General features: G+C 55.8%; 1 protein-coding gene across 1 annotated transcript in view; it reads left to right on the plus strand.

Moving 5' to 3' along the window:
• The window catches only part of JPH3 (junctophilin 3), a gene marked incomplete at its 5' end in the record, with an annotated part of 86,631 nt that overhangs the window by 20,286 nt on the left and 52,375 nt on the right, over positions 1-13,970 (plus strand). The window contains one exon of the mRNA XM_079799319.1: positions 4,366-5,143. Within this exon, the coding sequence (XP_079655445.1) occupies positions 4,366-5,143 (778 nt within the window). The remainder of the gene's footprint in view (positions 1-4,365; positions 5,144-13,970) is intronic.

A 13,970-nucleotide genomic window follows, 5' to 3' on the forward strand; every position in this document is an offset into this window, starting at 1 on the left:
TCCTCAACGAGAGAGAGAAAGGTAACATGAGAGGAGGCCCCACGAGGGCCGAGGGCCGGCCCAGATGCCCCAGGAGCCTTCCTTGGGCGGGATCGGCTCCTGCAGCCGTCTCCTTGCTGAGCTGGCCTGCATTCTCCCTCTTGCTCTTTGCCTCCCTTGCTGTGGAGCCATGAGGCCGGCCGCCCAGGGCAGTCTCAGCAGAGCTCATCTGGAGGGTGTTTTGTATAACTCAATCCATTTTCTTACTGACGTCAGTTATGAAATCAGAGATATGTTCCCACGGGGAGCAAAAATGCAAAGACAACAAGGCTGCAGACTCTGGGCGGGCAGGCCTAGCCGCCCCTCCCGCCCAGCGCCTTATGTGCGTGCTACAGGATTTGGACCTGCGTGTGGCACAGGTGTCACCTCCATCATGCAGGAGGATAAGCCTAAGTCCCCAGGCTGCGGGCTCCGCTCTCCCAGAGCCCCAGCACCTCTGGGTGGCCCGCCCGGCAGGACCCTTTGGCCACAGGAGCTTGTTTGAAAGCCCGGGACCCTGGCTCTGCTCTCAAGAGCCCCTAGAACTTGATCAGCTCCTCTCTGTCTCGTTTTTGAGAGTTTTAAATTATATATACACTAGAGGCCCGATGCACGAAATTCGTGCAGGAGTAGGCTTTCCTTCCCCCGGCTGCCAGCGCCGGCTTCCCTCTGGCACCCGGGACCCGGGCTTCGCTCACAGCAGCCCCGGCTTTGTCTGGAAGGTCGTCCATTATGAAGGTCGCCCTTTGCTCTTTAACTTCCACTCCATCCTGACCTGTAAGTCCAGCCTCCTTTGAGGGGAAGCAGCGGTGTGGGGGCAGGTGGTTGGTCTCCTTCCTTTGCAGGGGATCCTCGGTTTGGGAGGGGCTGCATCCTTAGCACCCCAACCTCGGCAAAACCCAGGTGTCGTCTTGGGAGGTTCCAGTGGGGTGGCCATATTCAGCAAAATAACCTATGGGGTGGCTAGCTAAATTTGAATTTCAGATCACCTGCCCGATCTTCCCTAGTATAGGTCTGTCCCATGCAGTGTCCCCTAGCAAAGTGTGCGTTGTTCATGTGAAATGCAGATTTAACCTGGCGTGCTGCGTTTTATCTGGCAGCCCCACCCCCAGCTCACAAGTAGAAGGGGCAGTAAGGCAGGAATGAGCTTTGGAGGTGAGAGTCCTTGCCATGGCAGCCCGTTGCCAGCTTGAGGGGCTGCAGAAAGACCACTGTCTAGGCGGCCGTCTGGCCTTGTTCAGGGCCAGCTTCCCACGGGCCGCCTCACACCCAGGCAGGGGAGAAGCCACGGGGTCGCAGAGCCTTCCTTGTAACCGTGGACCGAGGCAAGCCTTGGAGTCTCCGCCCAGTGTGGGCCACGCTGGGATGCTGAGTGACACAGCCAGCCACTGCCTTGGCCTGGCCCTCCACGACTGTCCTCTGCTGGCAGCCAGTTGGCTGATCCTGGGGTGCTGGTGCAGAGGGTGCTGTGGGCATGGAGGCGCACTGCCTCCTTGGGGAGAAGGTGCGCTCTGCCCAGCACGGGCCATGCCGCCTGAGGGGGAGGAGGGCAGAGAGTGCCCCAAGTCAGGGGTAGCTTCCAGTGTTGATGGCCATGGGCCTACGCCCTACCTAGCTGCCTCGCCCTGTGCCCCAACCCCACCTTTGGGGGTTCAGAAGTCTAACCTCCTCGCCTCAGGGTGGGATGAATTCCGTTCAGCCCCCTACGTTGTCAGGCTGAGGCGGTGTCCAGCTGAGACCACCCCCTCTTGGCTCCCCCATGCCCTCCCTCCCTCCCTGTGCCCCCTCCGCTTACGAATCACGTGCACAAGGATGTGGTCTCAGGCTCTGCTCCTAGAAGACACCTGGGGCGGGGCCACTTTAAATGGCCAGGCTGCTTCTGCTGGAGCAGAGGGCTCTCGGGTGCTGGGGCCCTGGCCCCTTCCGGGCTGTCTGCACATCCTCCTCCAAGGTCCAGGTTTGTGTCGTGTGAAGAAGGAGGTGTCTAGAACGCAAGGCCCATTCCCCCTGGGGAGCTTGTAATCTGGTTGAGCAGGGAAGATGCATTCAGGCCCTCTCCTGAGTCCCCCATGGAGTGTGGATGCAGGCCCGATGCTGCGGCTGCTGGGTGGGGAGCCCTGTGGGCTGGAGTGTTCGCCCAGCTGCTACTGAGAAGGGGGTGCCAGCTGGGCTGGGTGTGATTTGAATGGTAGGGGTGGGGATTTTGAGTAAGCACAGGCTGTGTGGACGAGGTCTCAGAGACAGAGAAGCCCATGCGTGGCCAGGACCGGTTCTGACTTGGGGGTGATGGCCGTGCGGAGTGGTGACTAATCAGTGACAGATCATTGGGGACCACGTGTTTGGATTCCACACTTAGTTTGGATTTTGCCTCCAATGCAGGACAGGTAAAGAAAGGAGGTGGCCTAGGTGGGAGAGAGCAGGGCGTAGTGGGGAGTGGGGCAAACTGGATGGGGTGTGCCTACCTAGATGGGCCAACTATTGCTGCACTTCGGTCCATTTTACCGTCTGAAAATAAAGACCCAGGGCGGCTAGATCTTGCACTTTTTAGGAGAAACAAGAGATCTGAACTTTTATGTGAAATCTCTTGAATTTGAAATGTTGGCAGTCAATTCCAGTTTTTTATAAAAATGCTGTATGGGACAAATAAAAACCTGTATATTGGCAAGTTTTAGCCTCTGATTTGTAGTCTCTTAAGCCTCTGCTATAGTAAGTTAGAAGAGTAATGGGACAGGAACCCTCCCCCTTCCCCTCCCCCTCATTCTCACCCAAAGCCCTTACCAGGTAGGTAGAATGTCCCCCTCATTAGTGCTTTGCTAAGGCCTGGTAATAATTCTAATAACACATAGGACAGATGCAGATTGAGGTTGACTTCACATATGGCACCATGCTGAGTCATTTCATTCTCACAATGACACATAATATGAGGAATTTTAGACTCCTATTATAGATAAGGAAACTGAGGGTCAGAGAGGTCCAGAAACTTGCCTCAAGTCACACAGCCATATGTAGAGCAAGAATATGAGCTCAGTTTTCCTGATTTATTTTTCTTTCACTTTTGTTATGGTAAGATATAGATAACAAAAAAACATGCCATTTTAATCACAGTTCAGTGGCCTTAATTACATTCACAGTGTTACACAACCACCACCTCTAGTTTCAAAACTTTTTTTAAAAAAATATATTTTATTGATTTTTCACAGAGAGAAAGGGAGAGGGATAGAGAGCTAGAAACATCGATGAGAGAGATACATCGACCAGCTGCCTCCTGCACACCCCCCACCGGGGATGTGCCCGCAACCAATGTACATGCCCCTGACGGGAATTGAACCCGGGACCCTTCAGTCCGCAGACCGACGCTCTATCCACTGAGCCAAACCGGTTTCGGCTAGTTTCAAAACTTTTACATCACCTCAAACAGAAACTCTGTTTCCATTAAACAACCCCATTTCTCTCTCCCACCAGCCCTGGCAATTACCAATTCTGCTTTCTGTTTTTATGAGTCTAACTATTCTAAATACTTCATGTAAACAGAATAATATAGTTTTTGGCCTTTTGTGACTGGCTTATTTCACTCAGCATAATGTCCTCAAGGTTCATCCATGTTATAGCCTGGGCCAAAATTTTTCCTTTTTTAGGGCTGAATAACATTCCCCGTGTGGCTAGATCCCACTTTGTTAGCTCACGCATGCTTCGGTGGGCACTTGGGTTGTTCCCACCTGTTGGCTGTTGTGAAAAGTGCTGCTAGGAATGTGACCAAGATCTCTTCAAGTCCCTCCTTTTGGTTCTTTTGGGGACATCAGGCCGGCCAAGTTCAAGCCTTAAGGTCTTGAAGCACTAAGGTCCCCGTGCAGTTAAAGGTGTCCCGCCGAGTGCTCTCCCAGACTCCTCTCGGATACCGCTGGCCGTAGGGAAGTTAGTCTCCTCCGTGCTGTTTGCAGCCCAGATCTGTGTCCCTGAAGCTGCCGCTCACCGGGATGCGCTTCTGCGTTCTTCTTCACTGCGTCCCTCCGGTCTTCTCTGGGGGGCCTTCGGCCCATGTGGAGGTGGAGCGCTCCAGTTTTACTCTTGACTCTGTGCTCCTGACTGTGTACCACCGACTCCTGGCCTCCCGTCTCCCTCCCCAACTTCTAAGGGAGAGGACAAAAAGCAAGTGCGGGAAGCAGGATGGACGTGTCCTTAAAAATAACCATGAGTGATATAAGTTGTAAAAACGCACCACAGTGAGTCTGTTAACCGCACTGCGTTGTCCCAAGATAGGAGGACCATCGGGGTCTCTGTCCACCGTGTAAGGTGCCCGTCCTCCATCACTGCCTTGGGGAGCTCACCCTTTCTCCTCTGTCTCCACAGGGACCTACCAGGGCCAGTGGGTCGGCGGCATGCGCCAAGGCTATGGTGTGCGGCAGAGTGTCCCCTACGGCATGGCGGCGGTCATCCGCTCGCCCCTGAGGACATCCATCAACTCCCTGCGCAGTGAGCACACCAACGGCGCGGCGCTGCACCCGGACGCCTCCCCAGCGGTGGCCGGCTCCCCGGCCGTGTCCCGAGGGGGCTTCGTGCTCGTGGCCCACAGCGACTCGGAGATCCTCAAGAGCAAGAAGAAGGGGCTGTTCCGGCGCTCGCTGCTGAGCGGGCTGAAGCTGCGCAAGTCGGAGTCCAAGAGCAGCCTGGCCAGCCAGCGTAGCAAGCAGAGCTCGTTCCGCAGCGAGGCGGGCATGAGCACGGTCAGCTCCACGGCCAGCGACATCCACTCCACCATCAGCCTGGGCGAGGGCGAGGCCGAGCTGTCGGTCATCGAGGACGACATCGACGCCACCACCACCGAGACCTACGTGGGCGAGTGGAAGAATGACAAGCGGGCGGGCTTCGGCGTGAGCCAGCGCTCCGACGGGCTCAAGTACGAGGGCGAGTGGGCCAGCAACCGGCGGCACGGCTACGGCTGCATGACCTTCCCCGACGGCACCAAAGAGGAGGGCAAGTACAAGCAGAACATCCTCGTGAGCGGCAAGCGCAAGAACCTCATCCCGCTGCGTGCCAGCAAGATCCGGGAGAAGGTGGACCGGGCTGTGGAAGCGGCTGAGCGGGCTGCCACCATTGCCAAGCAGAAGGCGGAGATTGCAGCCTCCAGGTAGGACGGTGAGGGGGTGGCATGGGCAGCAGGGTGGTTCTGAGTTGCCAGCTGGGCCGGGTCTGACCAGTCATGCTGCCCGGTTAGAAGCCTACACTGGCATTTCTCAAAGTATGCCCCTGGGAACCCTGGGGTTCCTCAGAGGTTCTCAGAGGTGAGGCAAGGAAATGGTTGATCTGAGAGGTTCTCGGTCATATTGCCCCTCCTTAAACAGAGCAGTATCTCCTTTGTCTATGTCATATGCCGGTGTTGAATGTAAAATGTTGATGGATGCAGACGGTGGGCCATTCTGCTGGTAAGATGCGTAAGATGGTGCCGGCTAAGAGAAAGGTGCAATGCCACCGTGGCCGCATTCCCAGCTGGGCATGGAGTGCCCAGCATTGCTGGGACGTGGGAGGAGGGTGAAAGCTGCCCTGGCCATCTGGCCTCCAGCCCAGACTGTCCCTGGGCCCTGGGAGACAGCACCAACTGGACAGATCGGCCGTAGGCGCCCGGCGAGACTTGGTGCTGCGGGCCAGCAGCTGTTCTGAATGGGGTTCAGGACTTTGGGTTTGGGGTCGGCAGGGCGGGTGGACCTTAAGCAGTGGGTCTGGAGTTGATGTGGGTGGGCACCATGTTGGATTTTGCGGTGTCTTTGGTATTGGTGCAGGGGTGGGGGCTTCAGAGCTGGAAGAGTGGGTGCCGAGGGAGGGTCTCCCTGGGAGCTGCAGAGGTAAGCGTGTAAGCCCGGATGTGGTCCCGGTGAGGCTGTGGGAGGCTGTGGGCAGCAGGAACATGGCAGGTGCCTGCCGCAGGTTGAAGGAAGCTTCCCTGTTGAAACCCAGGGCCCCAGGTCGCCACACTCCTGGCTTCGAAAGGAACAGTCCCTGACGGAGTTAGCAAGGAGCTTTCACCATCCGTTTGCTTTCCTGGGTCAGGGCAGGGCCCTTGGGTGCCCTGAGAGTCCTGGGCGTTGGGACAGGGGTCTGGGACTGCTTTTGGTCCCTCAGGGTGCCCAGACAGGAGGCTTCTAGGAGCGGCGTCTTTCTGGATGATTCTGTGTTCCCAGCCAGGGCCAGCCTAGACTTACTCCAGGAAAGCGCCTGGCTCAGGATGCTCAGACCTTCCCAACCTCGTCACTTAATTAAAACGTTAGCTCATTTGGTTCTGGTTTTCGGTGACCTTTGGTCCACAGTGGAAGAACAAAAATGTGGTTGGCAGAGTACCTGCCACTCACAGCCTCCGAGGCTTCAGAGGCAGACGAAATCCATTCCAAGAGGCCGAAAGAAAAACGGCATTACTCCCTGGACACGGAGGTCAGAATTGCTCTGTGCACCCCTCGACTCCCCCAGACATGGTCGGGCAACAGAAATAAATAGGAGCGGCATTTATGACTACTCACCTGGTATTTTAGGATCAGTTTAGGTTCAATCGTTACTTTTCCCATTATAAGTGTAGCCCGTGCCCCATACAGGAAAATTGGAAAATAGAGTGGAAAAGGAGAAAAACGACATCAGGTCTGGTCTGCTATGTCACTAGAGACTCTGGTTGGCATTTTGCCCTGTTTCTTTCCTTTCAGCGTTTATCTTTTTACCATTCGTATTATGTTTGTTTTGTTGACCTCAGTGGACAAGAAGCAGTTACAGGGCAGGCCCCAGGATTGTCCAAGATTTGGGGTGCTCGTGCCCGCTCCCGTCTGGCTGCAGGTTAGCTCGCGGCCAAGGGCCTGGGAGGCAGAAGCGCAGCATTCAGTGGACACGGAACTGGTTTAATTTTAGAGTCTGATGACCCGGCGAACTTCTTAGGAGTGACGAATTCTCTGAAAAAATCCCCCAGAAATGGGGATAGGGGGGTGCTGGTTCCATTAAGGAAACGAAGGACGGGAGGAGCAACATACACAGCCCTCCCGTGTGGAGCCCGGTGTGCTCCTCGAAACCTCCCCCCCCCACCCCCCACCCCCCCCCGTCCTGAGCCATGCCAGGCCTCCCCTCCCTGCAGCTCCCGGCCTTGCAGGGAAGGGGGCATGTCTGCACATCCACGCGTGTGACCTGGTCGTGCTGCTCCTGGTGCCCAGGTTGCTCCTTGGAGGCCGGAAGTGACAGTGTCCTTGGTTGCCACGATGGGCATGAGACTGAGGCTCGTTCCAGGCTGCGGGTGGAGTTGCTCGTCCTGCATTTTCTCAATGAGCTTAGATTTGGAAAAAAAAGGAGGGAACAGAGGCTGCGTCCTCGAGAACAAAGCAGCAGATGGACGGCTGGGTCAGTGCCCCCAAGGCCCAGGCCCACCCTCCACTGGAGGGTGAAAGTGGCACGGCGGCCCCGTGGGGCTGCGCCGTGGCTGGCCCCGGGTGGACTCTGGTCACTGTCATCGCCAAAGAAAGAGACCGCCAGGCAACAAGGGAGCGGTGGCCGGCTGGGCGTGGGTTACTGAGCTGAATCAGAGAGACACGGTTTGGTGTGTCCTCCTCAGAGCGCCTGGGGCAGCTGCTGCTAGGAGGGGGACACAGGCTTTCTTGTGAAATGGGGGTCTCACCGAGTTTGAGTGCTGAGAGGTGGTCCCATTCCCTCCATTTCAGAGAGGCCCACGGTGGCTAAGGGCCGGGGACTGGCCACACAGCTAAGGGGGAGCTGGGATTCCTCCTGGGACAGGGTCTGCAGCAGGTTCCCAAGCCTCGCCGCCCCTGCCCCTTGTGTGCTGGAACTGCCTGCGGTGCGCAGACACATGCTGGCCGCCCCGAGATGCTGAGTGCCCGGGCTGCGGAGCCCTTCGCGTCTCTAGGTGATTCCCAGGCGGGCTCAGCACCCTCCGAAGGCGTGTAAGATGCAAATGGCTGGGCCCTACCTCCAGAGCTTCTGATTCGGCAGGTGGGTACCTAAGAACCTGCATTCCTGAGGAGCCCCCAGGATGCTGCCCCTAGAACCACGGCTCTCCTCTCTCACGGGAGGCCACCGCGGAGAGGAGACGCTCACAGCTGTGCCTGCGGCAGAGGCAGAAGGTGGAGGGTGCCCTGACAGGGTCTTCGGTGTGAGAGGAGAGGGAGGGGCAGGTGTACCAGGCGGGTTGATCTGGATGAGTTGAGATCAGAGCAGAAGGCGCCGCCGTCCTTCACCTGTGACTTCCTCCTCTGGGGTCCTCTTCCCCAAATTGTGAACCCCCATCAGAGATGGGCTGTGTTGTACTCCATTCTGCCCTGCCACCCAGCCAAGTTAAGTCCCAGCCAAGTGGGAAACTCAGGGGCACACTCAGCTAACTGCTGTAAGCTGCCTGTATTCGGATGGACCGCAGGTAAAGACCTCTCTTGCCTTCATGCACTCGGGACACTTTTATGAAGTATCTTCTACCCAGATAGCAAATAGTCACCTTTGCACCTGCTGCTTCTCACCCCTTGCCTCACCCGTGGCAGACATAACTAGTCGATCACAGTGCTCCTAGGTGCTGGGCTGGAAGATGAAACCTAATGGCCATCAGCTGTTGCTCAGCAGAGGTCCTGGTCCAGCCTGTGGTCTGGTTGGGAATCAAAATATAAACTAGAGATGCAAGAGGCATGGAGAACACCTGGTGCAGAGGTTCTCACACTTTACCTTTTCGTCACAGAGCCCTTTGTCGTGCAAACCCTTACAGCTCCCCCAGGTATAAAACAGATGAAGGTACTGTTCAGAGTCAAGCTGGGGGCCAGTCAGGGCACACGGTGGCCTGTTTGTCTCTCTCTTTCCTACCTCCGTGTGGTGGCCCCAGGACGTCCAGCAGTGTCCTGGGTTTGATGGTTCATGCTTGAGCAGGTTGTCTGACACTGCACCCAGTGCCGAGGGAGAGAGTGCTGGGATCGGCTAGCTATGTCTGCCCAGAGCCAGGCAGGGAGGGTGCTGGCTGCTGTGAAACCCAGGATCTCCTGGACCCTACAGACCCTGGGAGAGTTACTTGGGAATCTGGTGGTGTTCCTTTAGCTGGGACCCCCTCTCTCTGCCTCCTCTGTGATTTATCTCAAACGTTACTGTGAAGAGAGGTCAGAGGGTTTTGCTGAGTGGTAAAGAGCTGAGGGGAGGAGGTGTTTATTATCATGTACTGACTCCATTCTATTGGAACATGAACTCCCCAGGCCAGGGAGTCACTGTTGAGTCACTGGAGCCTGGGACGCTATGTGGCTTAGCAGCATAGCGTCTGTGTAATAGTTTGGAATGAATGAATGTATAACTGCTTCGGCCCCACTTTCATTGTCAAGGACAAAGGCTACTTCCTTTGGTTCTGGGGACCCGGAGGTATGGCAGTGCCATGGCCACCTTGGGGCACGGGATGACTGGGTCAAGCTCATAGGGAGCAGCGGTTGCCATAGCTGAGTGATCACTCCTTTCCAAGGGGACCCTGGGGTCCCGCTTGCCCCTTGGTGCCCACAGATTCTCGAGGTGCGAGGTGGACCCTCCTGGGTCCAGCAAGGCAGCACCTTCTGTCAAAGTTCATGGGAGAGAGAACTGTTTGCTCCTGAGGTTTAGGTCAGTGTCGTAGTGCCTGGGCCCCGACATCCCACAGAGGTGCTCTGTGGCCGTGGGCGGGTCACCGATTCTGCAGAGGGTGGTGCAGGTCAATTGCCCCTGGGGTCCCGTGTTGTGGGGATCACACCAGACGGTGTGTGTGTGTCCTGTGTAGCACTCACCCAGGCAGGGGGGTGTTTATGAAGGTGAGGATGAGAGCTCACTGTGTGCAACACTCCTGCTCACCACCACCCCCGCCCCCAGAGACCCTGCAGGCGACCAGGTTGGCTCCTGAACTTGCTCTTTGGGTTGATTGTGTGGCTGGAGTGGTGGGGGACAGATCTCTAGAACACGCGGGGCAGGATGATGCTCCAAACCCTCTGCATCTCCGCCCCCCCACTTCTTGGCCTGGCTTCCCCCTGGCGCTCAACCCGCAGCCTAGAGCTTGGAGCCAGCTCAGCTTCCTGGGAGTGACCGTTCGCTGTGCTTGGGGGTGAGGAGGAGGCAGACACGGACAGCTGTGCTTTTCGAGGAGCTCTTGTTACCCTGGGAGCAGCGCAGATGAACATGGGTGTGTGGGCAGGAGGCAGGGCTGGGCTGAGAGGCCTCGGGTGCAGAGGGCATCTGTCTGTCCTGGTGGAGGCGGGAGCCTTCCCGGAGATGGTTGGCCGGAGGAGGACACCTGCTCCTGTGCATTGAGGTCGCCATGGCAGTTGACAGGGCTGTAGCAACAGGCCCTTGGGCCGGCTCTCAGCTGATGCCTTGTCTTGTGATGCTTTGCTGAGTGAGCAGAATCCCAGGCAGGTGGAGCCAGGAGGGACCTTGATAGGCATTTAGATGGGAAATGACAAATTCTTGGCACATTGGCAGCCGTTCCTCCCTCCTGCAACCGTGGCAGACATGGCTAATTGATCGTTGCACTCAGAACCCTCACGCTAGGCAGGCAGGCCGGCCCTCTGAAGGATGGGGGCCACCTCTGCCAGCAAGGCAGGAAAGTGGGCCCAGTGGGTGTTACGACCTAGAGCTAGACCCCCTGTATTAGAGGGCAGTGCCGAGTCTCAGCCAGGACTAGACCTGGAGACTGCCTTCTGCCCTGCTCCATCTCTCAGCCCCTTCAGACCTGGGCTAAATTCAGGGACCCCCCCCCCCAGTCATAAATATGGGGGTGTTGGCTGACTCTTTAGGAATATTCTCCAATGACAGCGTTGCCACTAGAATGGGAAAGATTTGATGTACACGCCTCAGGTGCGCCCTGCTCAGGGAAGGTCTTCTTGTACAATCTTAAAACAACAAAACAGATTGGAATGAAGTAACTGTGTCCCACCGGGACCTGCTCATCTCCTTACAGGTGTGGATGAAAAGGGGCCACATGCTGACCTGACAAGCTCAGGGGAAGCCTGCGTGGCGGCCTTGCAAACTCAGAGACCTAAAGTCACCACAAAGGATGGTCTGAAATTAAAACTTTTTTAACTAAAAGCAGGTCATGGCAGATAGTCATGTCCCAGGCCGGTATCTTCCCTGACAACGGGCAACCTTTGCCTTAACTGAGTCTATCTATTGCCTTTTTGTGTCTAGATAATACATCATTGGAATGTCAAAGTAATTTTCCTTTTTCCAGACGCCTCAAAGTACAGGCACTGCTCTGCAGAGACCACAAATCCCCCCTCCCCCCCCCCGCATTGTTATTTAGTTAATTGTTGACTGTCAACTATCCTGCATCAACTATATAAAAGAAATATGTCTATCATTTTACTTACTACCCAATCCCAAAGGTTTCCCCACTTTGCTTTCTCCTGCCTCCCCAATCTGTCACAAGTGGATTTCATGCAACCCACTTACACCTTCTCCTTTGATTGTAATGTATAAAATAAGATGCAAAACTGTCATTCTCCGGAGCATTATTTCAGTCCATTAATATTTTGCTTCCCGGCAATTGTTGACAGTTTGGCTCAAATAAACTCACAAAATTTCTCTACAGGTTTGAATGTTTCTTCTGTTGACACAGGAAATTACAGTCTTTTCAACATATAGGCAGATAGGTATGTCATACATTCATGATTCCTTGTATGTAATGGAATTGCACTGTCCGTGGTGTTGTTTTATAACCTGTTTTGCTTTTCTCCTCACTCACATCAAGGACATCTTTACATATCAGCATATCTAGACTTGTATGTTTCTCTAATGGCTACGGAATGCCCCATGTTGGTCCAACCCTTACTCTATTTGTCGATGTTTTGGATGCGTCTGATCTTTCAGTCTTTCAAATAAGGCAGCAGAGACTATCCTTGTCCACCCACCTTGCTGCTGGCGTGGGTATGTTTGCACCGTGGTCTCCCAGAGCAGGCACTGCTGGCTGAGAGGTGGGTGGATTTAAAGTCTGTGGGAGATGCTGCCACATTGCTTGGGGAAAAGGCCACGCCAGTTTACCGTGGCTGGGATGGAGGCCTGCAGGAGGAGGTGGTGGGTGGCCTTGACAATGGCTGTGCCCCCGAGGGGTTTCTCCCTGAGGTGGGCTGCTAATAGCCCCCAAAGAGGTCCATGTCCTACATCCTGGACTCTGTGGCCGTCCCCGTCCATGGCATAAAGGGACTTGGCAGAGTGATTAAATTAAGATTTTGAGGTGAGGGGATTATACAGGATTATCTGGGTGTGGGGGGAGGCAGGTCATTGTAATCACAGGGTCCTTATTAGAGGAAGACAGGAGGGCCAGAGTAGGAAGGAGCTGGAATGATGCAAGTAGAGCTTGGAGTGATGTGGCCACAAGCTAAGAATGCAGGCGGCCCCTAGCAGCTGAGAAACATAAGACACAGATTCTCCCCTGGAGCTTCCAGAAGGAAACAACCCTGCCAACACCTTGATCTCAGCCCCAGTAGGTTCAGTTGGCCCTCTGACCTCCAGAACTGGAAGATGAGCCGAGTGTATTATGATATGAAGCCACTGAGCATGCGGAGACTTGCCACAGCTCCATAGGAATCCATGCACTCCCGTTCTGGCTGAAGACAGGGCATGCCACCGCCGTGTTCCCCTGCCGTCCGCCTAGAATGGGCATGCCCATCGCTTTCCTGCCCCACCAGGTAGCCTGCTTTGCAGCCCTGCTTCCAGATCCTGTGGAATTGGGCCCTCTGTGCAGGGTACATGCAGCTTCCTGCCTCAGGGGGAGGGCCAGCCACATGTCACACGGGTGACAGCCATCTGTTCCAACTCTGCCCTCTGGACATAAAAAAACAAACAAACAGGCAAAAACAGAGAAGCAAAGACTCGGTGGGTGCGAGATCCTGGGAAATGACCAGATGCAGGGCCAGCCGAGGGCTCGGCTGGGGGTGAGAACCTGCTGCCCCGGGGCTGGGCGTGCCCACAAACCTTGGATTCCTTCCCAGAGATCCAGGAACTCGTGACCTTGGGCCTGTGTCTGGCATCTCTATGGTGCTTCTCAGGGGTTGGCAGGTCGGGGGCTTGGGACTTGAGGAGCCGGCTCCTGCCTCCACCTCCACCTCCACCATCTCTGGTCCTCACCCCACTGTGTCTCACCCTTGAGCACGGGGTCGGGGGATGCGGGCTGTCACATGCAATGAGGATCTGGCCCACTTCACTCTGCCACTTGTTAGACAGAATGCACAGAGCCTCTGACTCACCCACAGGCAGCTTTCCCACTTGGCACTTGGAAGCACCTTGGGTGACGTGAGGCAACAGGGAGCCAGCCCTGTGCTGGCTGTGCCCAGGACAACCCTGGGCCAGGGGTCCTGGGGCCCAGACTAGGCCCAGGGGCTGTGGAGCCTTTAATCTGTCCTTCCCTGCGCTCCCTTCTTCCCAAGAGAAGCTGGTGCCTTTTACAAGGCCCCGGAGGGAGGCCCTGGATGAGTCCCCAGACTTGGTGACTGTGGGGATTTTTCCTGTAAGTCGAACTCCAAGCCATCCGGTTGCAGCCGGAGTCCATTTCTTCTCCATCCTTGAGAGAAATGGTAAGCGGTGCTGCTGTTCTTGCCTCTCTGGCCTTAGACAAGGTGCGTCAACTCCCTGGGCCTTCGTTTTCCACTCTGTAAAATGGGGTGAAGATAGTGCATGTCCAGTGGGGTTGTTGTGAAGGGTAACGATATCTCAAGGAAAGATAGGACGCCTGGTTGACTTTCCCGTGACATGTTAGACAGGCAGGGAGACGGGCGTGGAAAGGACTTCCCTGCCTTCGACTCCTTGGCAGTCACCAGGCCTCCGTTTCCCCACCTGAGTGAAACGGCGCCCTCGGTGCCTGGGACAGCCATATCCACACTTGTCAGATCTGAGAAGCTTGCTTCATTCCCTTTAAGTTCACTTCAGTCCCGCGGGGCGCCCGAAGGTGCTGTGGTAGATTTCACCGTTGGCCCTGATTCCTCTTCCTGACGCTGGGC

Source organism: Cnephaeus nilssonii, assembly GCF_951640355.1.
Source record: "Cnephaeus nilssonii genome assembly, chromosome: 20".
NCBI lineage: Eukaryota > Metazoa > Chordata > Mammalia > Chiroptera > Vespertilionidae > Cnephaeus > Cnephaeus nilssonii.